The sequence below is a fragment of the Balaenoptera borealis genome (genome assembly GCF_965194805.1).
Source record: "Balaenoptera borealis genome assembly, chromosome: 4".
NCBI lineage: Eukaryota > Metazoa > Chordata > Mammalia > Artiodactyla > Balaenopteridae > Balaenoptera > Balaenoptera borealis.
This window is the reverse complement of record NC_138861.1, coordinates 100,113,468-100,136,581: the sequence shown is the minus strand read 5'-3', so window position 1 is coordinate 100,136,581 and position 23,114 is coordinate 100,113,468. Positions and strand designations below refer to the sequence as shown.

General features: G+C 38.3%; 1 protein-coding gene across 5 annotated transcripts in view; it reads right to left on the bottom strand.

Moving 5' to 3' along the window:
* The window catches only part of PPARGC1A (PPARG coactivator 1 alpha), a 466,423-nt gene that overhangs the window by 12,785 nt on the left and 430,524 nt on the right, over positions 1 to 23,114 (bottom strand). For all 5 annotated transcript variants that reach the window (XM_082389218.1, XM_082389214.1, XM_082389217.1 and 2 more), the window contains exons 6-10: positions 21,019 to 21,064; positions 20,836 to 20,909; positions 8,131 to 9,046; positions 7,467 to 7,571; positions 7,192 to 7,312 (exon numbers count right to left, since the gene is read on the bottom strand). In XM_082389218.1, coding sequence (XP_082245344.1) covers positions 7,192 to 7,312; positions 7,467 to 7,571; positions 8,131 to 9,046; positions 20,836 to 20,909; positions 21,019 to 21,064 — 1,262 coding nt within the window. The remainder of the gene's footprint in view (positions 1 to 7,191; positions 7,313 to 7,466; positions 7,572 to 8,130; positions 9,047 to 20,835; positions 20,910 to 21,018; positions 21,065 to 23,114) is intronic.

The following is a 23,114-nucleotide window of genomic DNA, read 5'->3' as shown; positions in this document are numbered from 1 at the left end:
ATCATTAACAGAACCTACCGGGCCCTTCAGGGTCTGGATCTATCTTCATCTTGGGCTTCAGCTCCCACATCCCATTCTTTCCTTGCCTCTATTTGCAGCCATATTGATCTTCTCTCAATCCCTAGTATGTACTGTGCTCCTTCCTTTTCTAAGGGCTTTGCACAAGCTGCTTCTCTGCTACTTGGAATACCCTTTCCACACTGCCTCTCCTTCCCCTCCACCAACATACACATACTGTCTAGAATTACAGTGAACTCAACAATCATTTTCCTTTCTGAGACTTGAGGTGAGGTCCGGCTTTCTATTACTAGTTGCTCTGATAGAACACTCTACTTCTCCTTTGTAGTTCTGTGCCCAATTGTAATTAAATAATTAATAGTTTATTCGGTGTTTAATGTCTATCTCCCCCAACAATGAAAGCTTCATGAAAGTACAGACCATACCAGTCCTATCGACTACTATATTTTAACAGTACCCAAACATGAGTCTTCTTAATGAATATTTGCTGAAAAATCAATCAATTGCCAATAAATTAATCACTTTTAACACCTAGTTCCAGACCCTTCATTACGTCAAAGGTGACTAAGTGTGGTCCTTACTCTGAGACTCTCTAAGACAATGGAGAATGAAAACCAGGTTTGGTGCTTTATCATAGGAAAAACCTTGCCCAGGTAGCTCAGCTGAGTGTACTAACAAAGGTTTCCATGATTTGCTTTTATGGTTTAAGTGTAAGGACTCTCACTTTTCTCACTCCACTGAAACAGCTGGTAAAACACAATTCCTCTGACAGCAACCATTGAGCCTACATAACTGACCAGATGAAGTACAGCAAGCAGAGCGGGCTGCCTGATTCGCTTCCATGTAGATTGTATGTCTCAACTGAAGGCTGTAATTGTGTTGTTCCAGAGCACCCAGCACATCCTGGAGGTCAATAAATATAAACGGAGAGTGCGGCTCATCCCGGGGCAGTGCTGTACACTTGAGCAAGGGAATCATCACATCACATTCCGTTCTATTTATGCAGCCAGCTCCAGCCAAACAGCAGAATTTGATGGGACTGTTATCTAAACTTCCTGGCGCCTGCTTGCATGAGTGTTATTTATTTATTTTTTTAAATGAATGTTTTTAGTAAGGTTACTACTGTACAGAGGAAAAGGAGGGAGAAATGCAGAAGAGAGAGAAAGAAATTGAATCATCACAAAGAAATTGCTCATCTACTATTAAGGGAATATACACAGCCTACGTTCATCTTCAAGGAAATTCAAAGTAAACGTGAAAATCGACCATATGCACATCCATATGCAGACATATTGGGATAGTCTCTGAATTGCTTCTTTATACGAAACTGTATGCAACAATAATCCCAAAAGAAGATAAACCAGAGGACCTTTTATATCGGATACTGATACATTCTGCAGTAAAAAGAAGACACAACCTAGATAGGAAAGACAGAAATCCAAAGGGCTGTTCCACAATCACTTAAATTACCTATTTGACTGTCAATCTTCTTTTATGCAACATAAGAATGCGACCACATCTTGCTATCTTACAAAGATCAGAGATTGAATACATGTTGAAATTCTCATTTGAGAAAATGATTAGAGTGTTTGGTTTTCCTAGTGATAAAAATGAAATTAAAAGGCATCTGAAGGTCTAAAAAGCAAAGACAAAAATCTTTCCAAGATTGGCCAAAATGTCTAGTGAAGAACTGATTATTTTTAACATGTTGCAGTTTTATTAGACAGATGAATAGATTCCATATCTTTAAAAAACCTTAACATTTGCAGCCAATTTTTCAAGACATTAATTTCTAAACAGGAGATGAAAGGAAAAGAAATCAAAATGCTTAATAACATTTCCAACTTCTTAAAGGCTTGGAGGAACTCTAAACCTTTGGAAAAATCTCCTTGAAAAATGATTTTCAGACCAGTTTTCACTATCGAGGAGGAAGGGACATTTATCAAGTATATTTTAGCTTCAATTTTCACAGAAGCTAGTTTGCTGATGGGGTGGATAATAAAAGTGAAGATTTATGTTGCATTAACAGGTATGGTAAATCCTCATTATATCAAAACACAGGGGATAAACAGAGAAAAAAAATCTGACTGAATTAACTGACTTTGCATTATCAAAATCTTTATCAGAAAGTGTGTAGAGCCTCCCAGTTAGCTGGGGAAAACATACAATGGTTGTTTCTCATCAAAAAATAAGTAACTCCTGGTAAAAGGGGTTTGACTAAGAAGAAAGGGAAATTAGTAGTGAGATTAACGTTTACTAAATTCTAATAGATGCCAAGTACTGTGCTTGATGCTTTTCTGTGTGTTATCTCACTAAAATGCTCTGCAGTGTTAGGTAACAATAAGGAACAGCCTGATATAATTTGGATTTTAGTTCTCAGAACTTTTATTCTACATTTCCAAGTTAGGATAATTTAAAAATCCCTCTTCCTATGCTAAGGAAACTGCATGTCAACTTTGGCAATGAAAGATTTATGTTCACTTCCAGATTAGTTACAACCTAACTTCCTCAAAAATTCCAAGGATATTACAAATACTATAGAAGAGATGAGTGGATAAAATCCATGCCACTTCTACAGTGAATGGTATCGCTAGGTCCTCTATCTAAAAGATAAAGTGGGAGGGGTGAATGACCATGAAAAGGTGTGAATGGATAGAAACAAAGGCCAAAACTCTGACATAATGCCAAAACAAGTTTCCTTTTTTTTTTTTTTCTCTTGTTCTTAACATTGATTACACTCATCTGATTCAGTAGGCATTCAGTAAGTGACCGCTACTAGGAGACACTTTCAGGGGAGAAACAAAACTATAGCTTTCAGTTTACCAAAGTTACTTCCATCCAAGTACGGCCCAGGAATACTCCTCCTTCGTGTCTTAGGTTGGATAGATGTGAATACATCCAGGTTAGTTTACTTAAGAGCTAATACAATAATAAGAGCTAAGATGCAAGTAAACACAGTGATAAGTCAGAAAACATGAAAACTATAGACTCAGAGCATGTGTAACTACTTTTGATAAAACTGAAAATTTCTAAGTTGTGAGTTTAGACTCATAATATAACATATTCACCCATATGGAATAGCTCTCGAAAAAGGCTTGAATAGAAAACTACTTTATTTTCTCCAAAAAGTATAACCATGAGAAATCACACAACTTTTTTTTTTTTTTTCATTTGGAAGAAGCTGATAATTATCAGTGATGAGGCACTGCTTCTGGCTCCCTGGCTGCACATTGACCAATGGAGAAGAGAAAAGAAATGGCACAGTCATTGCCCAAGCACATCTGGTTTTGGTTTTAAGCCCTGAGCCATTTCATAATGTCTAGATTTGCCCTTTAAATTAACATCCCATTATCATGTTTTCTGGCAGGAAACTGTAAAGATTGCAAATGGAATTGGACTTAGAACTCCCCAAGAAATTAGAGCAGTGACAGTTTAGACATTAAGTACTATACTCTCGCTTCCAGAATTCCAATATAACCTGAATTATTTCAAGCCTATGAGACTGAGAAAAGCGGAGGATAAATTGGGTTTTGAGAGCATTTAGATGGAAATTGGAGGAAAACAGCAACTTAAACAATGGCAATATTCAACCACAACATATGATTCTGTGTAATTACTAATTATTAGTCTTTTCTTAGCTGTCTGATTTGGTGCACTGAAGTCGGTCTGAATAAAGACTTATGGACACATACACAATAAAAAGTTTATAGATGACCTAAACCACCATCTCCTTCTTATGGAACTCAAAAATAAGTCAATATTATAGACCACAAGGCAAGGTAGCAAAGGTTAATTTTGTAAAGTATCTATTACATGATTGTAACATTATTTTTTTCATTTCCTTTTGGAGCCTCTGTTTTGCTGCTCCCCTGATTATAAAATTGATCTGAATTAATGAATAATCCAGCACTGCACCCAAGATATTCCAGATTTAATTTGCTATTTATTCATTACTTTAAGGGTGTCTCAGAAATCTGAATGGAAATCACCTACCCGACCAACTTAGGCAAACTGTCCTAGTTCCTTTAGCTGTTTCATGAATGACTTTTCAAACTAATCTAGTCAAATGAGTCAAAAATCATTGCTCGTATCTCCAAGTCCGCAAAAATATATTTTGCAAATGCATTATGGCACAAGAAAGCAGATCATTTTGAGGAAGGAAATCAATCAGAAAAACTTCCTGCGGGTAATCTCATTAAATAGTTCCACTATGCCTTCAAGATAGTCTTCAAAATCTTTATTATGACTTACAGGACCCTTCAAGGATCTGGCTACCATGGAGCCCTCCAGACTTATTTCTTGCCTCTCCTGTACCCTGGTGTTCTAATTAAATGACTAGCAGTTTCCCAATATAGCTTGTTCTTTTCCAGAGACTTAGTATAAGCTAAAGTCTCTGCCTAGAATAGTAATTTCCAATAAAAATATAATGCACCATATGTAACTTTTAAATTTTCTGAGGCACATTTTAAAAAGTAAAAAGAAACAAATTTAATTTTAATAATATATTTTACTTGGCTTAGCATAGCCAAAATATTATTGTTTCAACTTGTCATTGATGTAAAAAATATTAATGAAGTATTTTACACTCTTTTTTTTTTTTGTACTGTCTTCAAAATTCAGTCACACTCGTAGTGCATTTAAATTTGGGACTAGCTGAATTAGCCTCATGGCTAATGGCTCACACACTGGACAACACAGGTGTAAAAAACCTTTGCCTTTTCCTCCCTTTAGGTTTCAAATCAATCTCACCCTCTCCAGGGATGCCCTCCCTCGTTCTCAGGGCTGGTTGCCAACCCGTTTGCCACTGCAGTACCTTAGGCACATCCTCTGCAATAGCAATTAACACATCCTATTGCCTCTTCATGTATCTTTACCAGCCAGTAGACTTGAACTCCCTGGATGTGGGGACTAGGTCTTACCTAATTTTAGAGCCCAGGCACCTAACAAATGTCTCTCATATAGTCATGTGTTTTCACTTATATTAAGCAAAAATAGCATCTAATAGTCCAAGTGGGAATTGGTTTAACAGTAAGTCCCAAATCTTTATACTAAGCTCTTACTGCCTATGGGTCACTGTGTTAGTAAACAATCTCTATGTCCTAGTTTTCTTTTTTAATCTGCTTTTTAAAAACAAAAATAAAAATCTCAAAGCCAAAATTCTCACAAACGTCTAGTTAATTATGATGACTTAATATAAGCCAAGTTGACATTTGCACTATAATTGCTGTCTTTCAAAGGGAACTGATAAAGATTGTCTTAGTCAAAGAATTAACCAAGGAACTGATCAATATTTGTGACACATGGAAAGGCAGGGTGGTAGGGTGGTATTTGCTTCCAAACTGAGGCTAGCGGCCTCAAGAGTACTTTTGGCTCAGGCATCTATGGAATATAGACCATCACACTATTTGATCTATTTGTAAAGAACCAAACTAGCAAAAAGACCCCTCCCTCCCTTTCTTCACCCTGGTAAGTATCTGGCACTAAGTTATCTTTGGAAGAATAGAATAAGCACGTCATTTATCTACATAGCTTTAGTTACAGCTGTGTTACATTTTGCACAAATGAGCAAATATATGATAAAACAATTTCTCTCTTCAGTGTCATTCTTTTGGGAAGAAACATGAAGAGTTTTATCAAATATGAATATGAAAACACTGAAATAACTATTTTCCTTTATGCTTACTCAACATGACTCTCTTTGGTATATATTAACTGTACTGTTCCATACTACAAGGCTTTGTAAACTATATGGCACTCTATAAATGTGAATTATTATAATTATTGAACAGGCTATTAATTAAAAACATCTAAATTAGAAAAATTGAATTTTTAATTTTCATTAGTCTTCTTAAGTGTTAACTAATGATACTCTGGCAGATCTTAATATCACAGCTCATTTGAAAGTTGTGAAAAATGAGGGAAAGTGTTATAATTTTCACAAGGCCTTTAATTTGGTCTTAGGTAGATTCAAAGTTAAATGGCAGCAAAGCCCTAGACCTTTAGCCTAAGTATTCAATTACTTCTCCTTTCTTTCTCCTTGAGCGCCTGAGTTAACAAACCTCTCAGTTAACCTTTTTCCTCCAGTTGATAACTGTTGGCCAACGCTCGATTTGGACTCTATTAGTCAGCTCTTTTACGTAGGTTTTTCAAGATTTTGTTGATGGTTGTTTTAAAGGTACCATATGCATCTAACATTTACAGCTAAAAATCATTTCCCTAAGCCCTGGTTAGCTTGTATGCAAGATGTGTCAAAGGTTGATCTTCATTGAAATGACGTTTAGCAGCTAACAGACAGCAGCTGCAATGAATGAAAACAGTGCCATTTCCAATGGCTATGCCATGGCTTCCTGGAGCACCATGTTGGGAAAGCCCTCAAGGCTCTATTGGGGTTCAGTGGGAAAGATTTCCTTAATCAATTAGGAATATCTGCCTTGAACAAGTACTGGATGCTGACAATTGGAGGACCTCCTTTTTGCCTTCTAAGGTCTGACCAACATAGAACGAACTAGATGCACATAACCTAGATCCTTACCCCAAAGGGTCAGTAACTGTGTATATGTCAAGTGAATGTAATACCCTGCAGTACATGGTGCTGAAATCCATAATAGGTTATTGAAAAGCAGTTCATAAGAAATATGGATGTGTTAGGTGTTGACCCGGCACAAGGAAGAAATGATGACTTTCTAAGCAAATCTTTCTCTACCACTGCCTTTAAATCTAATTCAATCCAACCCTCACGTCTGCCAAAAAGATGAAAACTGAAACCAAATAGTGATATCTCTTCATTTTCCACTCAGAGAAAAAAAAGCAGCAGAGAACAATACAAAGAACTCATCCTCTGGCTTGATGGGACCAGTATCTGACTGGACAAATCTCTCCTTCCTCCATTTTTAGAAACAAAGATCGAAAACAGTAATGAGCTTCAAGATGAATGAGAAACAGGTAGTATGGAGGAGAAATACACTGACCTAACATTTTGTTTTCCGATAGTCTGTGTTAAGAGGGATTGAGGGCTCGCTGATGCTTTAAAGCCAAAAGGCTGAGTATTGCGTATTCTAACAAGAGTCTTTACCTTATTTTCTAATCTGTGCCCACCCCCCGGAAAAGAAAAGACAGGAAAAGAAAAGAAAAGAAACCCTCCTGTAAAATGAAAGTAAGCTCCAAGCTGCTTACAATTGCCTTCTGCCTTTGCCTCTCTCTCTGTTTGGCCCTTTCAGACTCCCGCTTTTCAGACTCTCTGCGGTATTCTTCCCTCTTCAGCCTCTCGTGCTGATACTCCTCGTAGCTGTCATACCTGAGAAACAGAACTTCATCATTAAGGCAACCACCTCCAATCGCATGAGCAAAATTAAACAGAAATTGGGGGGTGGGGGCAGGGTTTTAGAAAACATCTTGTCATCTACGAGAGGAGATGAGAGGCGCGGAGGGTAAAGGATGTGTATCTTTACCTGGGCCGCCGGCCGTAGGGCGATCTTGAACGTGATCTCGCGCACAGGGGAGAATTTCGGTGCACGCGGTGTCTGCAGTGGCCTGACTCATAGTAGTAGCAAGATCTGGGAGAGAGGAGGAAAAACAAAAGGGCATTTGCAACTGCCGGTGAACCCCAGTTCATCGGCATGACTGAACAGCCCCTGGAATTCCGCATTACATAAACCGGCTTTCAGTTCCCAGCTACTTGTGAGATTTCCCAGTGACAGTTTGTGATCGTCTAGTCAGCTTAGAGGTCTGGAGTGACGTGTTCTCTTGCAGCGTCTCTTATTGATGTGAATGCCGAACGCCGGCCTGGTACACTGTCAGCTTTATCTTGCATGGATCTCACCTATCCTGGCCCAAGGCAGCTCTCCAGGTAATGGAAAAAGTTAGATGAGCAAGTTTCTTACAAATTGCTCTCTCTGATCTGACTGGCTCAAGGCACTGGGCTCAAGAATGACAGATTTAAGAGAAGATGGGGAGGAATGTATGGGTAACGACAATCTCCTTAGTTCCTGTCGCACTGGGAATGGATGGTGAGGGGCGGGGCTGCCTGTGGGTTTTGAATGCGTTTTTTGCCTTTGTTTTTTTTTCACTTCCTGGGAACGCCTTAGGCTTTGGGTGGGTTTTGACAAGGTTTACCTTGAAGAGGATCTACTGCCTGGGGACCTTGATCTTGACCTGGAATATGGTGATCGAGAACACGACCTATGTCGAGAAAAGGACCTTGAACGAGAGCGCATCCTTTGGGGTCTTTGAGAAAATAAGGATTTGGGTGGTGACACGGAATCTCTACACGGAGAGTTAAAAGAAGAACAAGAAGGCGACACATGGAACAATGAATAGGACTGCGTGCCATCCCAAGGGGACTTCAGTTTATCACTTTCATCCTCGCTGTCATCAAACAGGCCGTCCATGGCTAGTCCTGAATTTATAAACATAGGTAGTTTGGAGAATTGTTCATCACTGAAATCACTGTCCCTCAGTTCACTGGTCTTGTCTGCTTCGTCGTCAAAAACAGCTTGACTGGGATGACCGAAGTGCTTGTTCAGCTCAGCTCGGATTTCCTGGTCTTGGAGCTGTTTTCTGGTGCTGCCGGGAGAGACCTGCCTGCTCACCTCCGAGGCCTCTCTCAGGTAGCACTGGTCTGAATCTGTGGAAGAGCGCATCTGCCCCTGCCAGTTGGAGGAGGCATCTTTATATTCTAGTTGTCTGGAGTCGTGGAGCTCCTGTGATATATTAATGAGTATTTCCGTTTTGGAATTAATTGACTGACAATAGTCATGGTCACCAAAGAGCCGCAGACTGGGCCGCTTGGCCTTCCTTTCCTCGTGTCCACTGGTGAGCACGGAGGTCTTGCTGAGCTGTGAGTACAACTCAGACTGCTCGGGCCCTTTCCTGGTGGAGTTATTGTCTTGGATACCAGAAGACTCACTGTACCGGGCCTTCTTTGATGGCGGAGGTACCACGGTCTTGCAAGAGGGCTTCAGCTTCAGAGAAGCCCTAAAAGGGTTATCTTGGTTGGCTTTATGAGGAGGAGTTGTGGGTGGAGTTAGGCCTAAGATAATAGAAGAAAAAAAAAAAGGGGGAGGGGAGAGAGAGAAAGAAAAGAGACAGAGATACGTTGTTAAATGCCAGGATATGTTTTCCTAACTTTTCCAAGATTTCAGACAATGGTTAAAACTCAGTGTAAAGGAAGGAAACTAAATTCATGATAAGACCGGAAAAAGTGACCCTGTCCCCCGAAGCCTCTGTCACCAAGAAAAGATGGACCTACAATATGAGGCTGTGGTGAAAGCCATGATATTTTGTATTTCAAACGCCAGTGCTAACAGATCCTGCTTCCCAGGAAACATGACCACGTCACCACCAGGCATTACCAAAGCTCAGGTTTACAGGGGCTTCTCACAGTCTGAGTTGTGGAAAATTAACACGGTGGGACACAGGGAAATCATAGAAGACCTTTGGTGGCATTTGTCTGCAAAGAACGCTGGGGAGGATGCATGTAGATCAGGAATTTTTGTAAAATCAAGGATATCTACCCATGGAGCCAAAGAATTAGGCAACTTTAAAAAAAAAAAAAAGACAAGAAAAGAAAAGATGGGATGACAGCAACTGGGAGGGAGGAGGGTGGGAATGACATTGGCAACATCAAAGTAAGTTCAGTAAAATGCAGCCGGCTAATGCAGGGCACCAGACAACTCTACAACCTGACGGCAATGATTCTTTGTCTCCACAGTTCATTAACTTTGTAAACCATGGCTAATGTAGGTACAGTACATTCTTGTAAGCATAACTAATACATTCTGTCTAAAATATGGTTCTGCAACAGAAACCTAAGTGAACAGTAACACTAAATATTGCGGTGCCAGCGGACCATTTTACTTGGAGCACCACATCAGGGCGGGTTACGAGGCTGAAGGATTGAAATGAATCCAAGCTTCGGCAACTAACTAATTGAAAAAAATGAAAAAAAAGAAAGGAAGAAGAGGGGAAATCTGTCAGTTGTTGCCTTTTGTGCTTTTCTACAGAGGGCAGAAAATTCCATCACAAGTCACTGTGGGAGAGTGTGTGAAGGCTGGTTACCTCTGTTCAGTTTCACCCCTAAGTCCTCCTCAGCCCTTTATGCCAAGGAAGAAGAATTGTGGCGAGGCTCCAGAGTCGACGGAACTTTGAAGAAGGGCAGGCTGGAGTTCAAATGACTTTATGCTTACAAGGGAACATTTTAGTTTACAATACACTTTTTATTTAGGAGGATGGGAGGACGCTATTCAGCAAAAAAGAACTGAAGTCCACAAGAAGCCTGGGCTTAGACTTAAGGCGACTGCATGCTTCAAGGAAAATTCTACCTTGCTGGAAAATAGAAGTATATATATATATACACACACACACACACACACATATACACACACACATACATACACACACATAACCAAGTAGGGCACAGAAAGCTACATGACGTTTTGGTATGAACAGAAAGACACTGCCTCTCTCCCCTACTTTACAATAAAGAGATAGAAGAAATTAATATTTTCCTTAAAATGAAATATTTTGCACCAATATTTGGCAATTTTTATTATACGTAGCTAATTCTCCCTAAAGGAGGGAAGGAAACGTACAAAAACACAAAGAGGTTTGACTTTGGAAATCTATCCCAGAAAAGTTCAGAAAGACAGGGAAATGCAAACACAAAGAGAAGGAGACACTGCTCTCCCTTCGTGACACATCTGAGTCTCAGAAAAGCTTCCCTTTATCAGCAGCCTACTGTACACCTGCCCCCCATTCTCTGCTTGAAGATAATAGGGAGGTGACGTTACTGAATGAATCGTCCATGTCACTGAAGTTCACTCTCCTTGTGTTCCCTCTTTCTTAGACAAGTATATCTTTCACTCAATCTAAGGAATTCCTTTATGGCCAATTTTCTCTCCTCCTCCCCCTCCTTCCCCTCTTCCATCTCCTCCTATTCCTCCCATTCCCCCTCCATCTCCTTCTCCTCTTCCTTTTCTTTTGTTCTTTCTTTCCCTGTCTATCTTTCTGTTTGTCTGTCTCTCTCTCTGCTTGTTTCCTCCACCCTTTGCACTGCCCCATTCATACACACTGATTTCTACCACATGCTACCTTCAATTACTGCTACAACAAATTTAAAGATACCAATTCCCAGCAAAGAAATGACAAGATCTCAAATATTTCTCACAGGAAGCTAAGATGCTCAAAGAAATAATGATGAATAATCTCTCTTTGCTGAGTAAATAACAGTCAAATATTCCAAATGAGATAGCCCTTGAATTGGGGGAAATGACATTCAACATCCTCAAATACAACTTCATAAATCTTTTCATGATACTCTGAATGGGGGTAATTTTTACTTTTCCAATAATTTACTGCCAGGATCACTCACTTACCAGATATTGCTATATTTTCACGCTTATCTCTTTTTGAATGTGAATTATATCTTGTCTCTCCAGACAGATGAGGAGCTCTCAGTGGAATATTGCTTGGGCTTATTTTTGCAAAATGTTTCACTCATTTTTATTTTTCTAGATCCTCCTTTACTAGTAGGTGTCCCATTTCAGTGGCCCAAGGATCACTTGGGAAGCTGGTCAAATATTTTTAATGACATGGTTCATAGACCACTTATGGAGAGCCAGTGTCCCGTCGCGTCTATGTGGCACCCTGCCTTGATCTCAGGTAGATATATTTTGACTGACATTCTAGACTTATAAAAAGAAACCCTAAACTTCAGAAACACCAAATTAGGCCACTATTAAAGAGAGACTAGTTCTAAAAATAGCTCAGCTATCTAGGGATTTTAAATATAGAAATTCTTTTTCGTCTTGAACATTTGAAACCCTTGTCCTAGTACCTAAGCTCATTATCGCTTAAATAACCGATTCTCAAGTTGCTCTTGGGAGCGCTAACACATGATTAGAGTTTCTTGGCGTTAAAAACAAAGGCTTTTACTTCCTTTTCATTTTAGATGGCCTGTGGCAATTAAACAGACTTTCACTCAGCACCTACTATGTGCTGAATATTCCCCCAAATGCTGGCATTTCAGGGATTCAGCCCCCAGGACTTCATAAAGAGATCATTCTTTAAAATCTGCAGTAAGTACAGATTTTCTTGTGTATCTGCTTAACACTTACAGAAACACCCTGAGATAACCAGATATACCCTGTGAGTGAAAATATCAGGGCTATAAATTTCGGACGGCCCTGCTCATTAAAACAAATAAATAATACTCGCTTAGTAGATGGAAGTTATTTTAGGATTAGTGAGTCGGTGGGCAGGGAAAAATAATTCAGATCATTCCCTAACCTTTTGACTGTTTACTGAAACTTCTTTAATCTGAGGAGAATACCCCAGAGCAAGACTGAGACATCTTAAGGATCATGAGACTGCATGTCACCAGTGCCTCATTGAAAATCTATTTCCAGATAGGGTTGAGATCCAGAGTAAAACAAAACAAAGCAAAACAAAAGTGTAAGAAGCATTTTTTTTTTTTTCTTTTAACGTGATGTCCAGCTTTTAGGAGTTGTGCCCGGGACAGGGAACCCTTTGCTGCACCTGAACTAATTAGATTTCTCTAACCCCATCTCCTCCACCCAGAATGTTTTCCCCTGCGGTAGAAGGGCAGTCAATACTCAATTCCTCAACGCCACTACCTTTGTCATCTTCCCACTAATTGCCGGACTCTCAATTTCAGCCCACAACCCTACATCAACCGGGCTAATGCCTCCCATAACCTCCGGATTATTTCCTGTGTGTTGATTTTCTGGGGAATGTGTACACTTTGGTGTTGACAGTACAAGGTATATTCCATGCTCTCTCTTGAACTTAGCAGGTTTTGACAGATTTATGTGAGGACAGATGGCCATTACAGGCTGAAGGCTGACAAGAGGCAGTTCAGAACATTGTTAACACACTTGCACAAACTCTCAGCAGTGCAGCACTGTGCAGAATGTAATTCAGACTATAGCTTTTTTATTGCTGCCTATTTTCTTTTGTCAGAAGAGCCTGCTGTGCAGAGCAACAAATGGCTGCTATTACCCAGAATGTAATGGGTGTCAGACAAATCACGTAACACAAACAATCAAGAGTATGTAGGTCATATTTCAACGGAGCACAACCTTAGCAATATTTATGATTACTGCATTGAAATGTGCTCTATAATAAACAAGTACCTCTACATCACTCACACTTCTGCACTTCTGCACAGCAAATCTGGGGGAAGTGGTACACACTCTCCCACACTCTCCAGTTATCTTTTTAAACAGCCCTTAAAAAAAAAAAAGTCAGAGACAAGTTTGGTTTGGTTTTGTGTTTCATTATGTGCTATAAAACGATTTCCTTTGAGGAGTTCTCTTTTGGGTTGGTGTGTTTAATTGAATGACTGATAAATGGCAAGTCCTCTGCTCTGTATTCTGTGCTCCACTATCCAGCCAATGACTTCAGGAAGATCTTTTTTAATAGTTTACACAGTTTTACAGTTTACATTTCACACAACCTCCTGCTAAATCTGTGACTCGCTTTGGAGTTTGACAGTGGGATTTTTCTTACGTCACATGCCAATTCAAAGATTTCTCAAGGAAAGACACCGAGAAGATGATTTTCTAATTTGCTTAAAAACTCACCAAAGAAGGAGGACTGGGCAAAGAGAGGAGACTGACTTGAGTTCTACTCACATATTTTTGGCCTCAAGAACTTGGAGTGGGTGTCAAGGGAGCATAGGAAGGACTGATACTCAATCAGTATGAACTGTTACTGCTATAATTGTTAAAATATTTTGTCGATAAAAGCTCCTCCAGTGCTCTCTCTTCACCCCTAACTTCCCCAGGACTCACTGGATCTCCACAAAAGCCAGCAAACAGTGTTAACCCCTGACACAGAAGGGCCTCCCACACCTCACTCTGGTACCCAGGCTGGCATGTCCCCTCTGACTGATGGAGCCCCCGCCTTTCCTGCTTTTTAAGGATTTCCTGTATCAGCCCTGAGAACTGGGGAACAAACTCACAGAAAAGCTTCAGAACATTCCTATGACATGTGTCTAATGCCCCAACTCTTGCTCATGGAACATGAAGTTGCTATTCATTGGCCCTCGGGCACTTTCCCACAGAGCTGGGGCAGGAGAGGGGGTCCAGGTCGGGAACGGAGGAGTCTGGCTTTCCAGGTGTCTCCCACCAAACCCCTGAAGTTGATATGGGAGAGAAAATTGCTTTGCTATCCTTGGCTTGAAAGACATTGGATAGTGCCATTTCCAGAAAAGAAAACTGAGGTGCTTTTCAGACGCTGAGTCAAGAAGAATGAGATTAAAAATAGAAAATGAGGGATATGAAATACGGAAGAAATTCCTGTCAGGACAAGTTGCAAAACACTGGAATGGGCTGTAAAGAGAATTTGTTGGGTCTCCCTTTCTTGGCTTCTTCAGCCACAGGAATGGATTATATGACCTGTTAAAATCACTTTCTAGTTCTCTGTCGCTGTGGCTTTCTTTTAAAAGTACCAGCTACTGCTCCTATTTTGCTTTGGTCTATTTCCCCACGGATAAGTCACATACAAAAGACGTATATAGCAAAAGGGTATAGCAAATTTATGCTGTTTGTCAATATACCATCCAGCAAAATCAGCTTTTAAGTGGGAAGTCCAAAAATGACAATATAAGACTCCACATAAAAGAATAAGAAATTACTCATTGATGGGTTAATGAGCGGGGTATTTTAAGTGCAAGTCTACTGAAGTGCAATTTGAATAACTGCCGATTTAAACAAAATCCACCATCATGAAAACCATGGGGAAAATATACATATCGATGGAGGAAAGCATTGCTAAGACCTCGTGAGTTAGGGTGATGAGGGTGCTGATGATTTTGTTCTTATTTTCCTAATTAGTTCTAAAATAGTTATATTTATTCTTATTACTTTTACAGTAATAAAAATAAAACGTTTATATATACATATACATGTGTGTGTATATATATATATATATATACACACACACATATACATATATATGTATGTACATGTAAATAAATATATATAAATAAAAGTTTGGGGGTCATTCACTTTGATTCCTAATCAAATTCCTTCATGTCCTGTGGTTAAAACCATCACCTTGTTGAGATGACATTGCTTTGCCATTCCCATTTCAGAAGCAAAGAGTCTAGCACTCTGAACATCTCCATATGCAATAGATTTAAATGCCTTCTGCCAAAAGAGCATTCTCTTTTCTCTCATCTTGCTTTACTAACAGCTATTTTGAAATCAAATTAGTTTTTACACCTGTAAAAGAGAAGCATTTTTTTTTTTTTATCAGCCAAAATGAGCTAGTTTAGGACAATCACAAAGTCAGACCAGCTGGTGATACCTAATAAAACAAACTTCCTATCTCATCCCTCCTGTTTCCCAAAGACTCTGCAGATGGGGCAGAGGGATTATTCTTGAGGTCTTAGAATGTTGTTGACTCTTTACATTTTCACTTAAATGTTTGGAAAATTTCACTAAAATTTGTAAAATTAAATAAGAAGACACCAGAAAGTCCTGGGCAACAGCTTGATCCACGTCCTCTCTTGCGACCAAAGGCATTCAGCATGCATACCAAGGATCAACAAATCAACAACCTGCATGCTGTCCACACCCTGTCCACCCCTCTTTGCTGCACCGACGGCAGACATTACTAACTGATCATGGGCAGACATTACTAACTGATCATGGGCAGACATTACTAACTGATCATGACATTCCCACTGAGTACAGACTTGGCCTTAGCAGCCTTCTCAACACAATGCTTCTGGCAGCCAATACCAACCAATGACGCTTGGCAAGTGAAATAAAACCTATTTAACATAACAGATGTCCACTACTATCTTTAAAATTCAGGCTTTGGGGAAGAGACATAATCTCTAGTCAGACAGACTTGCTTTGAACCCAGGGTCCACCACAGACCTAGAATCAACATACAGCTTTTTCCTTCACAATTAAATGGACAGAGAGTCCAGAAATAATACAAGTGAAGTGCCTATTAGTGAATGTCTGGCCTCTAGGATTTGTAGTAACAGCAGAAGTACCTGTTGTTGAGAGAATGAATGCCCAAGAGGAGATTTTTCTACCTTGATTTGGTAAATCCCAGCCCCGCACCAAAAGCAGTATATGTTCAGTTTCATGGGGAATTAGGGGAATTTTGCCACAAAAAAGAATACATAACTTCATACATGAGAGTGCCAAAGAGGAGATAGTATTAAGGCCAATAAAAGGAAACAGGTAAAAGGTAGTCAAAAGTTGAAAAGATGAGCTGGAAGGTACAATGACCTCCAGAAACGAATTTAATGTAGAATTAGTAATTAAATAGCTAATAGTTATTGAACACATATGTTGTCACTGGACTAAGCTTTTTTCATGTTTTATCTCATTTAATCCTCACAGTGCCTCAATGAGATGCAGGTACTGTGATCAGCTTCATTTGATACATAAGCTTCCTGAGTCTTACAGAATTTAATTAGATTGACCAAAGGCCTTACAGCTAGATGGGGGTAGATCCAGAATTTAAACTTGGTTTTGTTCAATATCAGAGCCAAGGTTTTGCACAACTTCACTAAACTGTGCTGTCTGTTTTTTAAAAAATCATCATAGACTACTTTCATTTGGAGATTTGCAGCTTTTCAAGTATCTTAGTTCAGGTAGTATCACACGAAACTGCCAATTTTTTTGGTATGTCAAAAATGTTGAATACTGGCAATTTTATGTTTCAATTTACAATACAGTATCTTCTGCTCCATCAATATCTCCTCTCCTTTCCACCCACACACTTAAAAATCAGATGCAAATATTTTTCTCCCTTAAGGCACCCCAAGTCAGTGGAGCGCTCAATTTCCTCCAAACTCCTTTCCACAGATCAACTCTGTCACTCACTGCCTAATGGTATTGCCTTAATGCTTCCTTCAGTCCTGAACTGTCTCTACAATTCTTTTCAATCTTTTGCACAATCATGGTATTTAACTTGAAGCCATGTTACAGGGTTCCCTTTGAAAGCTTATTTTCTCCCTTTGGTGATTCTCTTGAGGCACAATCAGTGTTTGTCATATCCTCCAAACGCTATTACACAACAAATTTTACTGAAGATGTTTAGTGGGGATGGAGGTCATGAACATTACACATTGTCTAGCACTTCAAACACACAGTAGCTCTATCAAAAAAAAAACCCTCTTCTCCCCCAATCTCCTCCTCCCTACACCATCCTCCGAGCAGGTTTCAAACGTCTCCTTCTAGCCACCTTCTACAGCCTCCAAGTTCTTCTTCATCCCTTGATTTTCCTGTAGCTAGAATTCCCTTCTTGCATGTAATGCAATTTGGCCATACATCAGCTTGTGTAATTTGTATCTGCACTCATTACCACCATGCTCAACAAACGAAAAACCAACCTCTGAGCCCACCTTCTTTAGAAAGTAGCAAAACATTATAAACAGTAAATAATATTTTCCCTTCATGCTACTTGGACAATATGTGTTACTTTCCCAACTGACTATAAGCCCACATCTTAAAAACAAGAACATTTATTTAGCACCTACTATGAGCCAAGTACAATAGTCCATGCTTTGCATGGATTAGTCTCTATGTCTTATGCTTGATATATATTCCCCAAGACCTACTGTGTTGCAAGCATAGAGCAGGTATTATATATGTTATATATGTTGGTAAATTGATTTCCATTGTACTCAATACTCTTTCAAAGCACTAAGAAAAAGGGGTTTAAACTAGTAAGATGAATTCTGGTTCACCAACAGAAATAAATCCACTGTATATATTTTTAGGATGCTAAGTATTTTTTTAAAGTATCTTCTATAAATTCTCAACAGTGTAGCCTACTAACCTTTCAAATGTATAACTAAAATATTTAAAATTAGGTCAGTAAGAGAAATAATAAAACTTCTGACAAGAAGAAAATAAAAGTAAGTGCTTTTTTGTAACACCATAATCTCATGAGTACAAGGAATGCAATTTAAATGAAATGTTATACACATAAATGAGCAAAATGTTTTAAAAACGAAGATACCCAATGCTAGCAAGGATGTAATAAAGCAAATATATCCACATAGTGATAATAGGACTATAAGTGGAAACACCTCTTTTGGAAAGCAATGGGGTAATATGTATCAGAAGCCCCCAAGATATTTATATCCTTATATTCATGTTAATAACTACTAGTAGTTTATTTTGAGAAAAATAAGATTTAAACAATTTATGAACAAAGATTTCCACTGCATGCTATTTCAAAATGGTAACACTTTAAAACAACCTAAATGTGTAACAATAAAAGTATAATTAAATTTTGATACATTTTGATACATGTACCTACTCAAACTAATGTTATACAGCACACTAAGAAAAGCCTGATAATAAAGGGTCTGTGATAATATAAAACTTCCTTATTAAAATGTTAACTGGGGCTTCCCTGGTGGCGCAGTGTTTGAGAGTCTGCCTGCCAACGCAGGGGACACGGGTTCGAGCCCTGGTCTGGGAGGATCCCACGTGCCGCAGAGCGACTAGGCCCGTGAGCCACAACTACTGAGCCTGCGCGCCTGGAGCTTGTGCTCCGCAATGAGAAGCCGCGACAGTGAGAGGCCCGCGCACCGCGATGAAGAGTGGCCCCCGCTTGCCACAACTAGAGAAAGCCCTTGCACAGAAACGAAGACCCAACACAGCCAAAAATAAATAAATTAATTAATTTAAAAAAAAAAAATTGTTAACTGAAAAATCAGAATGCAAAATTATGTATATACAAAATGATCACAGATGTAAAAATATCCATAGAAAACAATTTAGAACTATACACAATTTTTCCACTAGTTTGTATTTTGGACATCTTTTATAGTAAGCTTATATTATTTATAATCAGAGAAAAATAAAAAAATGTTTCTTTAATGGAAAGCTTGGTATCGGTATATACAGTGGAAGCTTTCTCAATCCTCTCTAAACCAAAGCAACTTACACCTACAGCATCCTGAACACTCCTAGTTAATGGATTCCTTTCAGCTGGTTGTTACTATAGCCAAGGTAATGTATTTTCCCAAATCCGTTAATGTCTATTGTACTGGTGACTGCAATTATGTCAGATAATAAAATATTATGTAACTGAATGAATGTTAGTAAGAAAATATTAGTAAGAAAAGTTTTTTCTATTAAAAGACCCGATAAAGGTATGTTACTAAAAGAAGGGCTGTCAAATTAGTTGTAGGTGGATGGTATGGGAAAACATAAGGAATTCTGATTATGATTTATATTAAAAAATCATAAAAACCTAGAATGATTCTGCACTCAGACTACCACACAAATACCCTTAATTATTTTCCTTCAAAAAGCAAGAAACGAAACGTGAATACCATCTATGATGCATTATTAGTGAAGTTTGTGCCAGAAAGATGAATGGATCCCTAGTTAGTACATTTAAGTTCAGTGCAAAGGTCTCTCTGTCTTATACCAAAAATTTTATATTTGAATGTATAATTCGTATGTTTTAAGCAAAAGTGAAATGATTAAACTGTGTATACTTCAATCAACTTTTTAGATAAAACCACCAAATACTCACTCATTGGTCAGACAAGAAGGCCTCTACTGCACATAATAGACGCACACACAAGTTACTTATATCACATGTGTAATTGTAATTTATTTAAGAAATGATGTTATATATATTCTTTATATGTGAATACATGTGTGTACATGTATTATTATATAACGATATATTTATACTTGCAGACACACACATAAAATATATATAAATACCATGAAATTAACTGCTCTACTGCTTGACCAAATCATGCAATCATGCAATAGACCTTTCATAAGGAGGTAATTTAGCAAACTCAAAGGGTGAAATTAAACTTAGTAACAATGACCACGGTGTGTGTAGGCACCATAGTTCTGGCTGAAAGCATTTGTTTAACTTTCTGTTCCTTTACCCTTATCAGCAATGGCCAGAGCCTAGGAACTTCTTGTACAGACATCCTCAGATTCACTTTCTGGTGGGGTTCAAGTGCCTAAACCTAACCACTTACTGCAAAGGTACCATTTGCAGCCAACTCAGAAGTCTGCCTAGGAACTCTTTGGATTTGTAAGTTTCTCAGGGGTTAGTTCAAGTTTTTAAAGCTTCTTCCTCTTCAGAATGTGAAGTAAGACTGGCCAGATAAACTAAGAAGTCCAAACAGTGAAGGAAATTGCTCTTGTTTAAAACATATAAGAACATTTTGTTTTGGTGAATGGACATATTTTCATTTTTCTCCTTTACTGGAAAGATATAAAAATGGTAATATATATAGGAGAGCATTACACTGTTGAGTACAATGGAGAGTAAGAAAATATTTCAAGTGAAGTATTGATAATTAGTAAAGCTGAGTTCAAACCTTTGCTCTTTGCTTTCTAGCTCTGCAATCTTGGGCAAGTTACGTAACATCTCTGAACCTTATTTTCTCATCTTAAAAATGAAAAATACTACCACCATCTTCATGAGGTCGTTATGAAATCAGCTAAAACCACTTATACGCTTGGCGTATCTATTGAGTGGAAGACCAATAAATGTTAATTTCTCCTCCTACTCAAGTTTTAGTGTCTTAATCGGAAATAGGTTTATTTGTGGATCCAAATCAATGATATATATCAGAGGGTCTGGCCCAGGTGTGACACACAATAAACGTCTCCTCTTAAAAAAATAAACAACTGAAAATATTTATAGATAACTTCTTATCCAATGTTGTTTGTACTCTTTGTGAATTTCATTAATCACATAGAGAATATACGCTAATATATATTTCACATACAGACTCACCCACACAAAAAGATCCAAGTGAAATGTAAGGCTTACCTGCAGTTCCAGAGAGTTCCACACTTAAGGTTCGTTCAATAGTCTTGTTCTCAAATGGGGAACCCTTGGGGTCACTGGAAGATATGGCACATTTATAAAAACAAACTGAAATGGAGTTGCTGTAGCCAAATGTATTAGAACCCCCTTCCCTTTCTGAAAATGGTTACATTTCGTAATACTTACTTTGGTGACTCTGGGGTCAGAGGAAGAGATAAAGTTGTTGGTTTGGCTAAAGGAAAAAAAAGGAAACTAATTATGAAATATTGAGAGTTTTTCAGATTTGTTTTCTTTCTACAAGTCAAGTTGGAAACTGGAAACCGGAAAACTAAAGTAAGGAAGTCCCTGAATATTGGATCAAACTCAGACAACAATCCATTATGCTAAAACAAATTCCAAACAACATTTGCATCAGTAAACTATCATTTGAAAACACATACGAAAACAGAATTTTCCCCAAAATGTAGCATCCCTGTTAAGGATACAAAATTTGCATCAGACCATCAGAGAGAAATAATGTTTTCTATTTTAATTTGGAATATAGTACACGGTTTGTTTAGGCAAGAAAACAGCAGAGTAACTACAAGACAACAGAACGTTATGAATATTCAGTTGATTTTTCTCCTAAAATGTATAATTTTATATCTAGCCCTGAGAATAGGTTATCTCTATGAGGCCAAAGCTCACTCAAGAACTATTCTATTCACTGACAATTAAGTGAGAGATTATGGCAAATTGTGGACACTGACCCAGATAGTTTAAAAGGCCTTCAGATCCCCAAATCTGATAGACAACTAAAGGAAGACTACTGTTTATCAGTTGAGAGACCTATAGACTTGCAAAGAGAGCTCATCTACTTCTTTTTCTGCTTCCTAAATCTTACCCTCCTACAGGAGGCATTTCCCAGTTATGAAGGGTGGAGTAAGAATCTTCTCACTCCAAAATTTCAATTGCTTCTCCTTGGCAGTCTTGTCTTTTGAACAGAAGGAGGGGAAAACATGATGAGAAACGTACTTGGGATATACGTCCACATATTACGTATATATATGCTTATCTATAAAGATATTTCTATATGTATGTAGATTTTGTCAACTTTCTTTCATTAAAATAACTACTTTCAAAAGGTCAAGAGGTAGTCATTTATGTAATGAAAATCATGGACTTGAAACCAAAAAGGTCTTTAGAATAAACTTTCTTATTTTATGGATGAAAAACCTGAGACCTAAGATGCTGCATGATATTTCCAGGGCCATAAAACTAGTTACTGGCAGAGTCGGGCCCTGAATATGTTTTCTTTCCCCTATTATCAAAAGGAATTGCGTTCAATAGATATTAAAGGAAATTAATCAACACCAGTAATTAAGGCCCTTTGAAATGTGAAAATACTATTTATGTCCAAATTAGGTTGAAATTAGGTACTTTACTTGGACAAATAGCATTTACATATACAAGTAGTATTTACATAGCATTTAATTTGTAGATTTAGATTTCGTTTTTAAACAATTGTATGGTTTATCATCTATCCAATGTGCATCCAGAAATACGAAGCTCATGCTGTCTTGTGCAAATTAGGTACATTGATTGATTGGCTTTTTCAGATATAACAATAAATGAACTGATTTGACATTAACTTTTTAATATGTCTGACATAATGAGCCTTTCAAAAAGAACACACTTATGAAGGAACTTTACCAACTTCTATGGTGCTCAACTAATAATTAAGATAACACATAAAGGTTCTATACAAAATATCACCAGGTATGAATATGTGCGATGTCACACAATAATGTACATTGAAAATCAGTCACTGAAATTCCAGTTTTCAAGGTGTAGGGTAGCCTATCTGGAATGCTTAAAGGAAGATCCCCCAAATTCTGATAGTTGGGTAAAAGTAAGGCCTATGGCAATGGAAGGAAAGGAACAGGCAGTGGTCATATTTCGTGGGACAAAATGCAAACAGGAAATGAGGGCCACAGGAAGGGCACAGCTTCAAAGCGAATCCAGAATCTAATCCCAAAATAAGCCCACGCTCACAAAAACTACCACTAGAGGAGCTTTGATTTGGTTTACTGGAAGTTTAATCCACACTGTTGCAATGACTGGTAGACCAGAGACTCTAAGATCCTTGAGGACAGGAATGAATCTTTTTCATGAAGATCATGATATCTTTGATGAATGACTGCATTAGTAAATGAATCAATAAATGAATAAATGGGACCATACAATCGCCCAAGTCCAGACCATTATCCTAGGGAAGTGAAAAGAAATGGACCCTACAATGG